Source organism: Talpa europaea, assembly GCF_964194135.1.
Source record: "Talpa europaea genome assembly, chromosome: 4".
Classification (NCBI taxonomy): domain Eukaryota; kingdom Metazoa; phylum Chordata; class Mammalia; order Eulipotyphla; family Talpidae; genus Talpa; species Talpa europaea.
This window is the reverse complement of record NC_140070.1, coordinates 483207-501891: the sequence shown is the minus strand read 5'-3', so window position 1 is coordinate 501891 and position 18685 is coordinate 483207. Positions and strand designations below refer to the sequence as shown.

Here is an 18685-nt window from a genome sequence, read left to right as displayed (position 1 = left end):
GGGCGTCCGCGGCCGCGGGGAGGGAGCAGCTCCCCTCCGAGTGCCAGGGGTGCCTGTTTATCGCCACGGTGACTCGGCAAAGGCTTCGGCCCCCAGGAGCACGTGCTCTTAGTATTTCCATCGCTTGGTGCTTTGTAGGAGCGCAACGTGTCACATGTATTTTTGTGAAATTTTATAAGAAATCAGCACTCCCACCTCACGATCAGAAAGGCGGACCCCGAGGGCCGTGGGGTTGTGGCCTTGGGTGTGGACGAGAGAGATGTCCCGCGCACCTGCCCCCCCCCCCACAGCCACCGTCTCCTCTGAATTGACTGTAGGTTCCGGGAAGCGTTAACAGAATCTGCAGGAAGGATTCTGACCCCACCCCCTTCCCTGAGGTGGCGCCTTCTGAGGCACCCCAAGGAGGTGGCAGCTGACCTGGGACTGCCAAGGTCCCCTTCGGTGTCACCAGCTTGAGCTGCACGCCAGGCGAGTCCCCGGGGACCGGGAGGCGCCCTCCCCCAGGCCCGCACGGCCCTGCCCTGCACCACACCCTCCCCATCGCTGCGGGCAGTGGCCTGGCCCCGGGCCTTCCCGCCAGGCCGTTCCTGCGCCCCGGGCTGGGCCCACCGCGAGGCCGCCTGCTGGCCCAGAGCTCGCCCCGTGAGCCGCGCCTCTGTCCTGACCTGGGGCCGGTGTCCGGCCCGGGTTGGACTCTGGCCTGTGTGCAAGGCAGAGAGTCGGGTGAAGGTCCTCACTCGGCACCCCCATGGGTGCCAGATTTCCTGGGAATTCAAATGAGCTGTGGGTGGTAACCCCGAAATTACAGAAGTGAAGCTGAATTCAAATGTGAAAGAGTAAAAGACATCTGTTGTACAAATTGCTAACTGATCTTTTCCAAAATTCTTAATCTTTTATATCTAATTGACTGCATATTTTTAGGTTTAAAATGGGCAATTTCATGTTCTTTACCGCTGCTTTGCCTGCAGAGTCACACTCTCACCTCTAAAACGATGATGTTTCAGTATTTGAAAGTATTCCCCATTTTTTTTTCTAATCCAAATTAATCATCATACTCGTTGGATTAGAAGATAATTTAATTATAAATGATTATATTTATTTGGAATATCACTTATTTTTTTCAGTTTTAGTTCAGTTCATTGACACTTCATTGAGTTCAGTTCATAAACAGAAAGCTCACGGAGAGAGGCAGGCAGTGGTAGTTTTTGCTGCAGAAGAAAAATAAGTTTTATATATTATATACGTAAGATTTATTTTATTTATTTATGCATCAAGGAGTTGGGGTGCAGGCCAGAGGTGGGGGGGTGAGAGGATTCACCAGAGACAGAACGGGGGGCAGAACAGGCAGAAGGACCGAAGCACGGTGCTGAGGGGAGCAGGGGGAGGCAGGAGAGGTCTGCCGCGCCGTGTGGGTAGCTCCCTGTCCGGGGACTGAACTCCTGCTGCAGTGGCTGCCGATCGCTTCACAGCGCTGAGACTGAACCCCTGCGCCACCAGGGAGGCCCAAAATAAGTTCTATTTTAAGCTCTGTGAAAATACATGGCAAGTAAGACATAAGCTAAGATCACGACATTAGGTGATCAGTAAAGTGTATGCACGCGTTGCCCATGTGCTACGTGCATGTATGTGTGCATTGTGTGTGTCGCGTGTCTGTGCACTGCATGTTGTGTTACATGTCTGTGTGTGCATTGTGTGTGAGTGCGTGTGCGGAGGGGCGTGCCCCCTCTGTGAGCACGGAGGACTGCGCACTGACCGTCCTTGCGGGGCGTTCTGCCTCCTGAGACCAGCTCCCTCGTGCTTGGAGCCGGCCGCCTCGAGGGCGTGGAAAATAGCACAAACCGCGCCACGCCCACATCAGATCCTTTCTCAGTGCGTGTGAAAAGCACGGCTTTAACGAAATGAAGGTTCGAATGTAAGAAATTTCCCACACGCCCCCCAAGAAAGTCGTTGCACCGTTTTCTGGCCTGAGCGCTCGCAGGGCCCGGGGCTGCTGGCCGGGAGGAGACCCCGCGTTTCTGTGCGTCCGCGAAGCGGGCTCCGTGCGTCGCGAGCTTGTTCACCCGCTACCCTTAAAAACAAGACCGCGAAGAACAGCAGCACCGGGCGCCGCGTCGGGGAAGATGGAGCGGCGGCCCCGGGCAGGGGCAGGAGACCCCTGTTGTAAACTGCCGAGGCTGCCGGCTGACCGCCGTCTGCACCCCGCTTGTCACGCGCCCAGGGCGCTCGGAACGGGGTTTCGCTGTGATTTATCTTCCCAGCAAACTTCCATTCCTCACCCTGGGGCACAACGCGCCAGAATCCACGGAAGAATCATCTGTAACATTTGCGGCGCTGTAGTCTCGGGCTCCGTGCTGTTCCCGGGGCAGTGGACTGAATGAAACCCACGCTGAGGGGCGCGGCAGGGACACAGGCGAGGTCTGCTGCGTCCTGCGGTCGGGTCGCTCCCCGGCCCGGGACTGAACTGGCCGGGGGCTTCGGCCGAGGGAGCGGCTTCCACGTGGTTTCTCCCCGCGCCCCTCGGCCGTGCAGACGCGCGCCAGCATGTCTCCGCGTGTTCTTATGAAACAGGCCCAGATTTTCCTCAATACCATCAGCCTCCAGAATGACCACTTCCTTTCCTCCCAGTGGAAATGAATGGATGATGCCCTGTCAGCGTCCTCTGCCCCTGCCGCGGGCGCTGTCACAGCAGAAGGGCAGACTCCCGCTTCCGGGACTGGGACAGCCGCTCGTGGCCGGTTCCCGGCGGGCACTTTGCTAAAACGAGCTGAGCACACGGACGGTGTCAGCAGCTCCTTTTCATATTTTCTTACTCAGCAAAGGGGTTTAATGTGCAAGTTCTGTGTAAAGCACTACAAAATCGCTCGAGATCGAAGTGTCAAAGTCTGCAAAGGATGCACCTGGGAACTGGGCTGTTCTGAGCCCCGGGGAGGCCTCCCGGCTTCCCCAGCCTCGGCCCCTGACAGCCAGCACCCCCCATGCACGTGCCCCGTGAGAGCACACGCCCACAGCCCCCACTCACACGCACAGTGCACCCAGGTGCCTGCCCACATTGAACATGTGCACACAAGTGTCAACACACTTGTTCACCACACATCATGCACTCACATGCCCCCGCATGTCATGCATGCAATCAGCACACAAAGCAACACAGAGGAAGGCCACGGTGCACATGTGTGCACAGATACACACAGATGTACAAACAGCACACGCGGTGCCCGTGCGTGCACACATGCCAGCTGTCCTTGTGCTGACCGCCCTCCCCTGGCTCCTGTCCTCCCTGCGTGGCCGCCTCCTCCCAGTCTTCCACCCACTTCTTTGGGTAACGCCCGAGTCTCCCCCTGAGGGACGGGGCCGTCCGGGCACCTGGATGCCGCTGAGTACGCAGTGGCCGTGACTCCCTGTAGCAAGCTCGTCTCTGCAGCCAGAATCTGTGCTATGCAACAGTTTCCCCAGACTTTTAAAATATAAATTTTGGGGCCTCCCTCATGGCCTAGGGGGTAAGTCTCAGCACTACCACCTCGAAGGCCCTCCATGGTGGCCCGAGTTCGATCCCACCCAGGGAGTGACTCAGAGACTTTGATGGAGACTCGGCTCGGGGCCGGCCCGGCAGAGGGAGCGTTTCAGGCCTCGGGTTTCTCCGGGGCCGGCCAGGGAACAGCCCTGCTGTGGCACCAGACAAGGGCGAGAGGCGAGGGGGCGGGAGCAGATCCCCTGCAGCCCTGACTCTGGGTCTCACTCTGAGGGGTACCCAGCTGTCCCGCTTGCTCACGCGTTGCAAACCCAGCCACATGACCCGGGAAGGCCGCCAGGCCGCCCTGCACTGGGCTCTGGCTGGGCTCCTAGGCGGCAGGGTCATAGCGTGAGTGAGGGCTCCTCCCCAGCCCCTGCTGACCACCTGTCCCCTCCCCTCTGGCCACCCCACAAGGTGGACATCATAACTCTCCCATGCTAGAGCAGAGGCCGCACAGGACCAGGGGAAGGAAGGTGTGCCTGGCCCGGCCAGTGAGTCCCCAGGAGTCCCCTCGCCCGGGACCCAGTCCTGGCTCAAGACGTCCACGCTGCCTGGACCCCGGTCCCCAGCAGCACCTCAAGTGCTGCCCAGACAGTGCCATGCAGCAGCACCCCACGGGCTGCGCTTCTGGGGGGCCCTGCACCCGAGGGCCCTGCTAAGCACAGAGCAGGAAGGGGCTTGATGGCCAGAGACGCGTTTGTCCAAAGCCAGCAGCACGAGCAGCTTCGTGCTGAGTCCGGAACCCCGCTGTGCGGGGGCTGACCAGCCGAGCTCCTCGTCGGGGCTGACCAGCCGAGCTCCTCGTCGGGGCTGACCAGCCGAGCTCCTCCTCGGGGCTGACCAGCCGAGCTCCTCGTCGGGGCTGACCAGCCGAGCTCCTCGTCGGGGCTGACCAGCCGAGCTCCTCCTCGGGGCTGACCAGCCGAGCTCCTCCTCGGGGCTGACCAGCCGAGCTCCTCGTCGGGGCTGACCAGCCGTGCTCCTCCTCGGGGCTGGCCAGCTGTGCTTCTCCTCGGGGCCACGTTTCCGCACTTGCCGCCTCTATGACGCCCTTTCTCTGGAGACGCGGAGGCCCGTGGGGCGTGCTGCTTGGCGCCGCCTGACTTTCCTGCCCAGTTCAAGCGCATCCTGGGAACTTCAGGCGTTTGCTGATACTTCTTCCTGAGGCCGGCAAGGGAATGGGTAGAATCGAGCTTGAAATTGATTGGAGCTTGTTAGAAAAGCGCGTCCCGCTAATAGAAACGGCGTTATTGTCTTGCGCTTGCCCTGCCACATCCCGCAGCCTCCCTGCAGGGGGGCGTCTCCGGGTTTGCTGTGTTTGCAGAGAACAATAAACCCTCCAGGCTGGGCTGGTCACGGGAACAACTGTTTGCCTTAGACGCGCAGGGAGGTCGGGTGCCTGCGTCAGACCTGACAACTCAGCGGCGCGTGGATCATCGCAGCGGGCGCAGGGCGGCTCCGGCCCGCGGGAGAGGGAGCTGCACTCTGGAAAGGCGGGTGCAAAGGCTGTTTGATGGCGGCTACTTCTGTCTTTCTCCTGCCCGAGGGCCTCGGCCGAGCCTTCCTCAGGCTGCGCGCCAGCCCCGGCCGAACCCCCGCGGGGGTGCCCTCTCGGCCCTTCGCTCAGACACTCTGTGCCGCTGCCCTGGCGCTGCCTGTCCCGTCCGCTCCGAGCTGCCTCTGTGGCCCGTGGAGCCGACCCTTCTCTTGCCCAGATCCCCGGGGTCTTCGCCCGTGCCCAGCGCTGCCCTGGACGTCCAGAACCTTGATTTCTCGTTGGTAAATGACTGAGGGCTGCACTAGAGGCGAGGAAGGTTCCTGCTGGGTCACCCCAATATCAGGCACCCCAGATTCCTTTCTGCAGTTCCCCAAGTCCTCTACTGGAAGCCAGTTTCTTTGTGGTTTAAAGATGTTTCTGTCCTTGTCAGGGGCCACTTAATTCACGAGCCTGCGGGTTAGCCGGCTCCCGTAGGCCCCTCGCCGCGCTCCCACAGGTGGTGGCCCCTCCAGGGGTCCCTCCTGGGGTCCCTCCCAGCACCCGCAAATGTGGGCCTCCCAGCTGTGTTTGCAACTGTGCAGACTCTCCATCGGTGCTGACCCGACGCGGGGGAGTCACTTGTCATCGTGATGCTGTCACAGAACAGTCGCACCCGGGGACAGGAGTGTGAAAAGGCAGCTGTTGTGTCTTTGTGAAAACGAGACTTGCTGCCCCATGAGCTGCGGGGGGGTGACTGCCAGAGAGACCGGGAAGCCCTTTCCCGCTCTGAAGCCTGAAGGGAGGCGAGGGCGCTGCGCCCAGAGCCTCCAGGGGAATGAGGTTTGCGTCACTTACGGTAACTCTGGGCTGGAAGTTTTAGGTGTTCGGTGACTTGGTCTTTGCAAAAAGAGAAGAAAAAATGGGGTGCCCTGCAGGCCGCTTCTCAGAAGTGGGAAATCGGGGCCATTTTCATGTCCGGGTCTGCAGTGCACTGGCTTAGGACGCACAAGCCATATGTTGAATAGTTTCTCTCTTTGAGGGATTTTGTTTAATTAACGAAAACACGGTGAGCGAGATCTGGTGTGTCGCTCTGGACACGCTGCACCGGAGCCGCTCACCAAGGCCAGCGAGGCGGGACCCCCAGACCAGTCCCGCAGGCGCTGGGCAGCAGCCAGCTGAGGGCGGGCAGGTGCCGGGCCTGCCCTGGCCAGGGGCCGTCAGGGTGGGGAGCAGGTGGAGTGGCGACCTGCGGGGGCCTGTGGAGCTGGCCGACTGGCCCCCCTGCCACCTCCCGAGCCTGCGGGGAGGCTGGGACCTGCACCCCTCATGAGCTCCTGCCTGCTCTCTGGGAGGCTGGCCAGTCTCACCAGGGCCTCCCCAGGGCTCTCGCCACCCGCCCCCCGACGTCTCGCTGGCTTGGGCAGGGTGGCGGGGCGCTCTGAGTTCATGCGAAAGTTAGTTCCTCCCCTAAAGCTTCCACAGAATCATCACTAATCCCTGTTTTTAACTTAATTTCTCTTAACATTGCAGAACTGATTTTGTTTTTCCTTGATTTTTAAAGCACATTCCCCGCGTGCTTGGAAAATGTGTGCACCCACACCGCGCGCACACGCTCTGACACTTGTGCTTGGTGTGAGACGAACGCCACGCACCCCGACACCACGGACGTGGCTTCTGGACCCCACTAAAAGTTAATTCATAAGCTCCCCATCTCTGTGATGTCCACACCTTGACTGACAAAGTCACACGCAAAGTACTTGGGAGCTCAAGCTGCAGCTGCCTTAAGACACCGTGGAGCAGGGCGCCGTGGCCTGGGCGTGCGTGAGCGCCTGAGCCAGCGGCGGCGACAGTGCCCCGCACACCCACAGCCCCACGCACAGGTCCCGTCACATCCCCTGACAGGACCCACCTGCTCAGCCGCTCAGCGCCGCACCGGCTGGTCACGCCGGTCACCGAAGCGCCGCCAGGTTTCCCGTGACGAGCGGAGGCGCCCATGGGTGGGCTGACGCCGCCAGCTCCAGGCACGGGAGCAAGTGCTGGCTTAGCCTGAACCTCGCTGGGGTCGAGACTCCACCTGGGAATGAAAACCAAAGTAAATATCCAAGTGACCTGGCAAATTGGCCGTGGCCCTTCAACATGTGACGACGCGTGCCGAGTCCCTTGAAGACCCAGCGTGCTGGGGTCACCGGGGGGCCTGGCCAGGCCTCTTCCAGTTGCTGTTCTTCAACTGGAGCCTCGGGATTGCGGCCCCGGGCCCCGGGGAGCTGTGGCGGGTGCATCTGGAGGGGGACCTGGGCTCAGGTGCCTGACCCCGTGCTGACCAGAGACAGCATCAGAGGATGCTGCACCTCCCCCTGCAGTGACCCTTAGGCCTCATCGTTCACTGCTGTGCTGGTCCGCGGCAAGAGGAAGCTCTAGAAAGGCCACAGTTCTAAAAACAGCTCCAACCTTGCAGCACGCAACTTGCAGTTCTCCGTTGCTGAGACGGAGCACAGGCCGCTGGGTGGATGGGGCTGGCGCTGGCGCCTGAGCCCCGAGGAAGCGTCGTTTGCCGCTAGAAGCTCTTCCAGTGTCTCTCGTTGAGTTTTAATGGAATTTGAGCATTTTTAATAGTCCCGAGAGTGCTCATGATGCTTTCAGGTAGCTAAGGGGGGGTCCCCTTTCAGGGGTGCTGCTTTATGCAGTCAGCAAATGTTTATGAAATTCCAACCAGACGCTGGAATGTTCTAGGCTCTGGGACTAGGGCGAGTCCTCTGGTGCTTGTCTTCCGAGCTGGGAGGGGACAGAACAAGCGCAGGGCTGGGGTCCCGGGCGGTGAGACAAGGCCTGACGCCGCGGCCTGAGGCCCCGAGCGCGTTGGGGGCGGCGCCTGCACTGGACCCCGCCGTCCGCAGCTCAGGCCTGGGCGCGCTCGATCAACGATGCCCGGAGAACGCACCGCGGCCCCCGGGGAGGGTGAGCACTTCCCGGCTGGGGCACAAGTGGGGGCACCCAGGTCTCTGCGCCACCTCGGGGGCCCCGGTCGCGCCCGCGGGTCCCTCCTTCCGGTGCAGAGGACACTCTGGGGGCTGCTTGGCCAGCGGGGGCAGCCTGTCCCCAGGAGCCGCAGGCGCCGCACGGGGCATGCAGTTGGGCAGCGGGCGTCCAGGGGCGACACCGCGGAGGCCTCGGGTGGGACCAGCCTGCCGCCCTGCACAGGCCTGCCCTGCCCCCTCCCCACCCCCTCCCTGCCCCCTCCCTACCCCCAGCCCCTCCCTGCCCCTTTGTGGCGGGGGCGTCCCTGCCGTGACCTGCGTAACCCTTGGGAGCAGCGGTCTGGCCCCGGGGGGCCCTGCCCAGCCACCTGGCCTTGTCGTCCAGGCCTCCCTCCAGGCCCCCTGTATGTGGGCGCCTTCACATTGATATCAGGGTGACCCGAGGCAGTGACTCGGCCCTTGGCTATCGCAGAGGGGACATCTGACCAGTCATCAGGCGCTCGGGCTGTGTTCCCTTTGCTGGGCCGCGCCAGCTGACCGGCCTGGAGCCCGCCGCGCCCCGGGCTCCTGGAATCGCCTACCTCGTCCTGCCAGCCGGGCCACAAGGGAGGGTGCAGGCTGCGGCCAGACTCCTGGTCTCAAGCCACTGCCCACACCCCCCTGGCTGGCCAGGTCACCCGCTCAGGCCTCACATGGGGGCACCTCGACCAGCCCTGGACGCTCCTGCCTCACGAGGGACACAGCTCCCAGCAGCTCCAGGGACAGCTCCAGGCCGCGCCGGCCTCCCCAGGGCCCTCTGGGCAGAGCCGGAGCAGTGGCCGGTGTGGGGAAGACGAGGGCCAGGCGGGATGGGGCACCTGGCCCCAGCTTCCCTCCGCCCCGGCAGCCTCCTGCTGGCGGGCGGAGAAGCCCAGCGGGGCCTGAGGAGGGGGCTCGCCCCCCGGAGCCTGCCTGTAGCGGGAACCCGGAAAGTGACTCCTTTGCAGGGCTTTCCCGCGGCCCACAGCCGGGGAGAGTGAGGGGAGCAGACACAAGTCAGGGATGTTCCGGCCCATCCCGGCGAGGGCACCAGCAGGGTTATTTCCACTTCAAAAGGAAATGATTGTATCTTGTAGAGGCAAACCCCCCTTTCCAAGCAAGCTTCTTAGTCCTGAAGTCGAGTAGGTTTTGTTTTCATCTCTTATTCCAGAGCCGCGCAGGCGCAGAGCGAGGGGAGATGCAAATCAGGAAGGGGTCGCATCGGGCCGTGGCTGGGCCTTCTCTGGTGCGGCTGCCGCTTCCGGCCTGCCCTGGCGGCCTCGGCCTGCCCCTCCACCCCGGAGACTGTGGACACTGGTCTCCGCTGCTGCGAGGCCCCCAGCCAACGAGCGTGCCCCCCCAGTTGGGTCTGGCGGGGTTCAGCCGACTGTGCTGGCAGAGCATGTGCCTGCAGCTGTGCTGCTCACGCATGCGTCAGCTCCTGGGACTGCAGGAGGCCACGGCCACGTCAGAGTCCCCCCCACCAAAGGGCAGCTCTCGGCTCTGCACAAAGAGGCTCAGCAGTGAGACAGGCCGCGACCCCCGGGGGCAGTTTCCCTGGGAAGTGTGAACGTGTTTAAATGACTCATTCCGGATTATTAATCCCCAGGGGCGTCACTGCTGTCTGTTCTTGCGTTGCCAATATAAGGCTCAAGGCTTACGGACCCGTGAGGGCCCCCGAGACACCACCCACTGCCCTCTCACCGCGACAGCAGCGACTGGCCCGGCCCTGGCCACCCGTGTTGCCCGGGCTCCGGCCGGAAGGGCAGGGACCTCAAAGTAGGAAAGACTCAGCAGGTGGCACAGACACAGCTGATCCCAGGAGCTCAGGCCACGATGGCAGCGGACAGCTTGACAGCGCTGAGACGCAACCCCTGCGCCACAGGGGGGCCCACGAGACTTTCTCTCACCTCCCTCAGCAGAGGCCCCATGTCCCCATCTCAGGCATGTTCTGAGTCCAGGGCTCGGGACGTCAACTTAGGGATCTGGGGGTAAGATTCAGCCTGCACAGGAAATTGGTCCCATTTATATTTAAATAAATTTACTGATGGGAAAGCGTGGCTGTTCATCATTTTGTTATTTGCTTTCTGCGTGTCATGGCTTTCCGGGCCCTTCTTTCAGCCATTTCTCTCTCCCTCTGTGTTAAGTTGACTTTTTTGTAGCGATGCACTGGGGTTCCCTTCGCAGGTTCTCTCGTGTGTAATCTGTAGATATGTTCTTTGTGCTGCCCTGGGGGTCACACAGAAGAGCCCCAGTGACGGCGTCTCCCACGGAATCAGCGTAATAGTAGCCACAGCAGACACCACACCCTCTGCAGCTCCAGCGAGCTCCCTCAGCTTTCTTTTGCTGATGTCTTCGTGTTCCCTCCTTTCCGGTGAGGACTAGCTCTGCTGGATGGAAAACCCTCAGTTGACCGTGTTTGTTTTCTCTCGTGTTTAACTTTATCACCACGTAGGCTTCTGACCGCCAAGGAGCCTGCTGAGAAGTCAAATGATAGCTGGATTGGAAATTTGCTGTTCATTCTAAGTTGTTTTGCTCTTTCTGCCTTCAAAATTGTCTTTGTCTTTTGACAGTGTAAGTTTCTTGTCATGGGGCTAGTTGAGTCTATGCTACTTGGAGTTTATTGTGCTCCTTGGATTGGTGTGTTTATCTCTTTCCTCAAAGTTGAGAATGGCCCCCCATTATTTATTCGCATTCACATTTAATACAGTTGCCTCGAAGTCTTTGTCCGGTGCCGCTGATGCCTGTGCGTCTTCAGGGACTCGTTTGGATATGAATGTTGACCACGTTTCCTTGTTTCTTTGTATGTCTTCCGATGATTGTTAAAAATTGAGCATTTGAAAGAAAGAAACCCCTCCCAGGCTTTGCAGGGGGGTGTGGAAGACCATTGCTAATTAGCGCTTCCCTTGAGATTAGCCTGGCAGGAGGACGTGTCCTCTCAGACCCTGCCTGTGCATGGTCTGCTGGGCTTGTGTGAGCTTCCGACCCCACCCTCTCCCAACTGCTTTAACACACGGAGCCCGACCCTGCCTGCTTGGCGGGGTCTTAACTGTCTCACTGCGTTCTTATCTTATCTTGCCACCAGGCACCCACATGGCTGCCGTCCCCTGCCCTTTATAAATGCAGTGGTGGTTGGTGCAGCCTTCCCTGCCTGCCAGCCACCTTCCCCGTCTGCACTTCACATCAGGCAGGACGGAGTCAAGTCAGGCAGCCGACGCAGGCCAGATCCTCGCCTCAGCGAGGACCCGGGGCTGAGTCCTCTCCACTGTGCTGGGTCATGTAGGGCGGGCGTCGGGCAAGGGCCTGAAAAATGATTAAATTTAATCCAGCTGAACTGTATAGAAATGCTGAAGGAACTTGCACTCGAGATGTAATATAAGGATGTTTCTTATAGTACATGTGACTCTGTCTTCACGGATGTTTGCTGGTTGCTCTAGATTCTGGATAATTTCGTCAAAATGCACTTCATAGTCATGCTTGTTGGTTGGTATTTCCATGGGGACAGTGGGTCCTGGGCTGCCTGTTGCATCATCTTGCTCATGTCACTCCTGAACTTGTGACTGTTTTTAAGTTGGGTTGAGCAAATTAAATATTTGGGAAAGAAAATTTTTAATTTCAACCTATCTTTCAAACTACACAGCAAAATATTTTAGATGATATAAAAACTTAATGAAAAGGAAATAAAATCTCTAAGAGATATAGGTTAATGAAACTGTAATGATGAACTATTTCCCAGGCACGCATTCGTCGACTGCGGTCTGTAAGGGTTGTAGTTAATGAAGGCTTATGTCCATGTCCCATTTCACCCTCGTTTAGCAATAAACCCTAACTCTTGCTGTCATTATTGGTGTTTTATTGTGCAGAACTTAATAAGATGCTTATAAAGTTCAAATCTACCCACACTAATGTTTTTCTTGTTTTGGAGCCATTGTATATGTGGAAAAATTGTTTGTACGCGTGCGTTATAGCTGCAAGTGATAAAATCGTATGTTCACACGTGTTTGGGCTTTATGGAATGTAATTTTCTGGAAAGACAGAAGCATCCTCTTGGTTGGGTCAGACTGGTTCAGTAGGGTGCCTCGAGGGACGCTGGCCGCTCTATCTGATCAGCAAGTGCACCCTCCACAAGCTGTTCTGTAGCAGCACAACATCCCAAAAGGAAGACAGCTTCCTCCTGGGGCAGATTCAGGAAATGCTCCCGCATGTCTGTGCAAGAAGAACAGCACTCTTATTAGCTCAGTGAAAATCATGTTTGATGTTTAGAAGATAATAGGTAATTTTATTTAAATTATTTCTTGTATCAGTCTTAACAGACAATTAATGTCTCTATTTCACCCTGGGGAATGCATGAAGGCTTCCTTTGACATCAGCTACGGCCTGTATGCCATGGTGCTATTTTCTGCAACCATATTATTAATTGCAATTTGTCATAAGCATAATCATAATGAGAAATGTTTTTAAATTAAATGTAAACCTCTTCAATGAGGAAAGAGTTCAAGTAAAAAAATCTTAACACCTTCTCACTGGGTAAAAAGTTATTGTTCGACAGGAATAATAGATTCCTTTTAACCTAGCTAAGCTGTCTTAAATTTTGAAGTATATTTTAAATCCTAATTTAAGAATAACACCTGCCTAATGTAAATTTATCTCCTGGATAGTTCCTCAATAATTAAAGGGAACTTTAACTATGTTTCTTTCCGTTACAGTGAGTCAAGGAGGTGTTGCCTTGGCCTCTGACATGTGTCCAGACCCTGGGGTTCCAGAAAATGGAAGAAGAGCAGGTTCTGACTTCAGGTAGGGGATGCAGCCATCATTTCAAAGCGTGCTATTTTTCCAGCACGTATAATTTCAGCGCGCCGCTCTTCTCTCCTTTGTCTTTCTCACTCAAAATACAACTTCTGCTTATTATGCAGCCGTGCTATTTTCTGAATCCTAAAATACATCGTGATGAGAAATTGCAGATTCTCTGCAGTTGATGCCGTTCGCTGTTTGAACCACCATTGAAATGTTAGCTCTAAATGTTCAAACTTTGTCTCCAGGCTCTTCCCCCCTTCTGTTTTTAATTAGGTACCTTTCAATATATGGGTGTATTTTCGTTAATGTTTAACAAATTAATGGGGCAAAAATTTAACCACAGCTACAGGCTTCTCATTAAATAAACTTGTGCGGTGGTGAACGCCAGTGGCACTCAGTGGTGCTGTGTCCCCTCGGCAGGATTATCCTGACTGGACGCCGCTGTCTAGTGGTTCCGTTGTGGATGTAGAGTGACTGCTGGAGTGCTGATGGTGGGAATGTTTGCATTTTTTATTATTTGTGGAAACTGAACATTTTCCGGCTTACAAGGTGGACACTTGTATTGTGAGGCAGCTGCAAAATCCAAGCGTGCAGGACGCCCAAATCCAAGGTCACACGGATGTGATTTCTCGCCTTATAATCTCACCGTCTTGAGAGCGAGGAAGGGGCGTGTGCAGAGGCCCAGGCCAGATCTGGGCGCCGGGAACCGCCAGGCGGCAGCGCTGCCCGGGGAAGGGCTGGTGGCCGGGCAGCTCTGGCATCTTCGGAAAGCACAGCAAAGAGCCGCGCTGAGGGGTGCCTAGTGGCGCGGGTCAGGCTGTGCTCCCACGGGCAGGGGAAACAGCGCGGGTGTGAGCCTGACCGCGCGGGCCTCCCAGCTGGCGGCCGGCTGAGAGCAGGCGGTGTGGGGGGGCCGCAGGGTCCCCACGGGCGCTGGGACATCACGGCCGCGGGTGGGTCCGCGCTCCTTGAAGCAGAGCCTGAGCGGGGATCTTACACAAGAGCTCTGGGGAGTGTGCGCCCCGCAGGAGGGAGGAGGCTCCAGAGGGGGCAGAGTGAGGCGGGCAGGAGCTGGCTGAAGGGGGCACGCCCCTGCCCCTCGGTTCTGGAGCGTGCAAGGGGCCCAGCTGGCTGCCGGCTGCCACTGCCCGCGCCAGCTCGGCTCCCTCACCAGCCCAGGGCACTCTGGAAGCACCGGGGTCAGGAGCAGCCGTGGCTCGCCCCAACCTGGTGCGTTCTGGCGTGCGGCTCAGGCGGCCGACATGGACGCCGGAGTCTCACATGGAGAAGAGCGGTCAGCTGGAGGCACTTAGGACTTTCACCTCCAAAGCGGAAGAACATGCGTGGAATGCCACCTTCCTGCAAGAGCCCCTGCAGGGTTCTGCCCTCTGTAATCCTTTCTTGTCTCAAGTCACCTCCATTTCCCGACTCAGGAAAGACGCTCTCCAGGCCTCACTCCCTAAGGACCCGTCGCCCTCCCGTGGCAGGCGGCCCCGGAGCTGCATCGTGAGTGACGGGTCCATTTTCGCTCCTCCAGGACTGACGCTCGCTCCTCCAGGACATGCACGAGGGTCTCCATCCCTGTCTCGTGGGGGCGGTGGTGCTGGCACAGGCTGCCAACCAGTGTGTAGGAGGCGCCCTGCCTGTCTTTTACTCAGCCATCCCCGACATTCTTCCCCTGAGCCTGGACACCCCTGGTCTTCCTGGCAGAGCTCTGCTCTTCAAGGCAGCAAGTTACATTCCACCTGACAGTGCCACGCTGCTCAAATTGCATCCTCTGGCGAGAAGAACAGAGAAGCTGCTGAATCTCCCGAAGGTAACAAGGACTTCAGGGCCAGCGCTGGCACGAGCAGTGAGGGGCCTTCATCCGCGTCTCAGGAGGCCACTGGCCTCACCCCGTCTCGCAGTCACAGCCTGGCCCCTGTTAGCCTCCGGACCACTCAGCCTGAGGCAGTGCTGGCGGCTCGGGGGAGGCGAGCTGGCGACTTCTCTTCTTACTGTCCCGGGAAACCCCTGTGCTGTTGACACGGCTCTGAGCCCCTGGGAATCAGGCAGTACAGCAGCTGGAAAAATAACTTGAAAGGTAAAATATTCTGTATTTTCATAAGAAAATACAGGTAGCGTTTTGGTAGATTTTGCAGGACGTTCTCCTTCATCCTTGGGGTGATCCTGTCAATTGCAAATAATTCTGTCCAATATGAATGGCTGTTTCCTTTGCCTGAAGGCACCGGCCAGGACATATAGTACAAGGTCACATTAGAACTTCTGGCACTGGGTGACCTTGGGTGGAACATTCTGGCGCATCGTTCGGCGTGACTGTGGTGCTGAGCCTCCTTGGGCCTCTTTTATCACCTTGGGAAAGTGTTTCTACATTTCATTTGTCACATCATGTCGCCTTGATTAATATTTTAAAAATGCTGCCTCATCTATGGTTGAAAATAATATTCCAATAACCTTTCCAATGATTATGTAATTCTTTTTAGATATTATAACAGAAATTACCAATTAAATTTTCTTAAAGGTTAGTTGAGATATAAAATATGAAATCACAAGAACACACATCTTGTAGGTCAGTGCATTGAAATGCGCTGGCCCAGTGTCCCGTCTGTCCCCCCTGTGATACCCTACCACTGTGCACTGGCCTTTCGGTGCATTTAATGCCACAATATCGCGTCATGTTTGTTCATGACGTAGCTTATCAGGAAAACTCTAAGCACTGCAGTTTGTAGAATGCAGTAACAAATACAGCTTTTCAAAAACACTAGTTGTGATTGTACAACTTGGAATTTATCGCTGGCTACAAGGCTTGTCAGCTGTCTTCCTTGAGTTGCTCACTCCCTCGTTCTTTGGAACGTGTCGAGGAATACCGGCGTCTCAGCAACACCAGCTTTTTATTTTTTCAAATAAAGAGACGTTCCAGGGAAATAAAGGTGTGACGTTCCGCTCACACCTCAACAGTTTCTCCTGTGCTTCCTTCCTCGAGGTCCCCTGACGTGCATTTGAAATTCAGGGTTAAGCATCATAGAATTTATATGTTTTCCTATTTCATCAAGGACTTTCTAACATGACACTGGCCTTTGATTTCCATGTTTAGTTGTTGCTGGGGCCGTTTTGCTCTTGCCCGGATTCACCTTCATACGCTCGGTTCTGCCCACCTTTGTGTTCGTATCATCAGTAACATCTGGAAAAAGTCAGATGCCATCTCAGCATGCCTATGATGAGCATCATTATCAAATAACCAGAGCCTCTGAGGGCCCCACACCCCCACCCGGTCTGCAGCTCACGTCTTAGAGGTAACAAACGCACAGGGCGGGCCGGTGACGCGGCCGCATGGACTCCGTCCTCGGTTGGAGCTTTGAGGGCGCAGAACCGGTGACCAGCGGAACGTGCCGCTGTGCCCCAGCTGAATTAAATTCAGTGTCACCCAAGTTGACAGTTGGAACCGTGGGGTGGTCCTGGGGTCCGATGTGCAAACTCTGTGTTTGTCCAGCTGCGTGTGTTCTGGGCGCACGGAGCCCTCGCAGAGTCACCCGCCAGGCCACACGGCGCCACGTGCAGGTGGCCGGGCTGCAGGGCCTTGCTGCGCGTGCTGGTGTTAGACGGGGGAGGACCAGCCTGGGTATTTTAAATCTTTCTGAGATTTTTTTCATGAAAGGCATTTCAGCTCTTTCTAAACTCTTGTAATAAATCAAACTGAATGACTAGCATGTCCTCCAAACTAATGACCAGAATTGTCAAGAGGAGAGGATGGGATTCATCTGTAGTTAGTGCTGTAATTGCGTGTAATTTGGGGTTGCTTTTGTTTGAAAAGAATTTATTTTATTAGGTTGATAAAATATTTCTCATCTGATTTTATTTATAGTATTCTTCTTGTTTCTTTGGAAATCTCTTCTTTCCATAGACCATCTAAATATTAATTCCGCTAGTATCTATAAAGAATTCTAAATAAACGGTGTCCAAGAGGATAAGCTTTCTTATTTGAATTCAGATCAATTTTGGAGCCATTTTCTTCACCATCATCCACTGTCTAAAAGACAAAGTAGCCTCATTAGAACTGAGTGTTTATGAGCAGATGGATGGAAAAATTCAATTACCAACATGCGCAGGATGGAGCTGGAATCAGGATGGAGAGCTGACGGGTGCACGGACATCTGTCATTCTGTTTCCTGTTGGTGGGACGTGTGCCAGGTACAGGCGGATACAGCCTCCCCACGTCCACAAATACAGCTGTGAGATCCAGAATGATGACAGAGCAAGATATTTCTGGTGATGCTCAGAGCTGGAATTTGAAACTAAATGTCATCAATCAACCGCAAATAAGTCATTATCGACTTTAATGGTTTCAGTAAGGAAAATTGCCATGGCTGGATGTTTCCACGTCCCTCACGCTGACCCGCGAGCAGTTTGTGGGCACCTGTGTAGCTTGTCCGGTGGGGAGGAGTCCGGGCATGGGTGAGGTCCAGCGGGTCCGGCTCTGGCCCGGGTGCAGGAAGGGAGGCGGAGCCCCTGCTGCTCCCCGTGGGCGAGCCTGGCCGGTCCACTAGGACGCTCTACAGCCCAGCCCCCTGCGATGGCTTCCTGCACGAACATCACTCGTGTCAATGCAAGGGTTGGGGACATTATTATATGTAACAGGCCCGTTCGCGCTTTTTAAAATTTTTATTGGCCCTGTTTTAAACCAGTGTATGTCCCAGGAATTGGCCGTGCACTTAGGCGTCTGCATCCCCCGCACGGTGGTCGCCGCCCACGGCCCAGCTTCTGTCCAAGACCCCACGGTTGGCTCCCTTGGCCCACTTTCCCCTCCTCCCCCTGGGCTCCTGCGGACACCAGGCTGCTCTCTGCATCTCAGTTTCTGTTTTGCTTCGCTAGAGTGTTTGTTGTCTTTATCTTGCACACACTTGTGAAAGCATTTGGTGTTTGCCTTTCTCCATCTGACTTATTTCGTTTATTATGAGCCCCCTGAAGCGGAATACTACGCAGCTAGGCAGAGGCACAGCCTTGCCATCGGCCATGGGGGATGGGCCTTGGAGCCGGCGGCTCTTCGCGTGCATTTCCCGCCTGAGGTCTCTGAACACGAGCATTGCTGCTCACATTGAGTAGATGCTGACGCTGAATTTAGGGGTGTCCCTCTGTTTCCCGCTCTCTCTGGTTCTTCCCCCTGTGCTCCCCCCGCCTGTGATGGGGCCTCACTGTCCAGTTGCTCTGAAGTTTCCTCTGCCTCACAGCAGCCCTGGGCGGGCGCCTCGCATTCGGGTGAAGTCAAAGGAGGTTTTTTCTGGAGCCAAAGCAATTTCTCATCTAACTCTGGGTGGAAAGGATTGTTTTCTTGTAAAACAAATCATTCTTTTCCTGTAAGACGTATTTTTGAAATATTACATCACGGACTATAATATGTCATTGTGAAATATAATGTCACAAGAATATAATATTTTTCTAAAATATAATTAATCTTTGTGGTCGTAGCATCGATTCTTTACTGAGGCCTTTTGTTTTGCTCTTTGTTGGAAATTTAAAAAATCACAGTGGCGAGAGCACCGAACAGGCCGCAACCCGCGCGTGGCCAGAGCACGTGGCTGTGGACCCAGGCGCATCCTGCAGCAGCTGCCACCACTGGCCCCTCTGCTGCTCTTGCCAGGAAACCGCCTGCCTCCTGGGCCCCACGGCCCCGTCCTGCATCTGCGTCCCGAGCCCTGGGAGCGCCTCGCTGGTCCCTGCCCCGGGCGTGCCCGGCCCTGTCTGTGCGGTGCTTGCGCGGCAGCACACGGTCTGTCCACTGTCTCCCCACGAGCGTGTCGGGCCCTCGTGGTCACCCTGCTCTTCTCTCACATGTTTGCCTCGCAGTGCAGGCAGGAGAGCTCCCGAGAGCCAGGCCCATGGGCTGGGTGCCGTGCTGAGTCCAGGCGGAGCTGA

The 18685-nt window shown here is 56.5% G+C and overlaps 1 protein-coding gene across 1 annotated transcript in view; it reads left to right on the top strand.

The window, feature by feature from the left end:
- CSMD1 (CUB and Sushi multiple domains 1) overlaps nt 1-18685 on the top strand; it is a gene marked incomplete at both ends in the record, with an annotated part of 639423 nt that overhangs the window by 501767 nt on the left and 118971 nt on the right. Inside the window, one exon of the mRNA XM_084232118.1 lies at nt 12688-12775. Within this exon, the coding sequence (XP_084088244.1) occupies nt 12688-12775 (88 nt within the window). The remainder of the gene's footprint in view (nt 1-12687; nt 12776-18685) is intronic.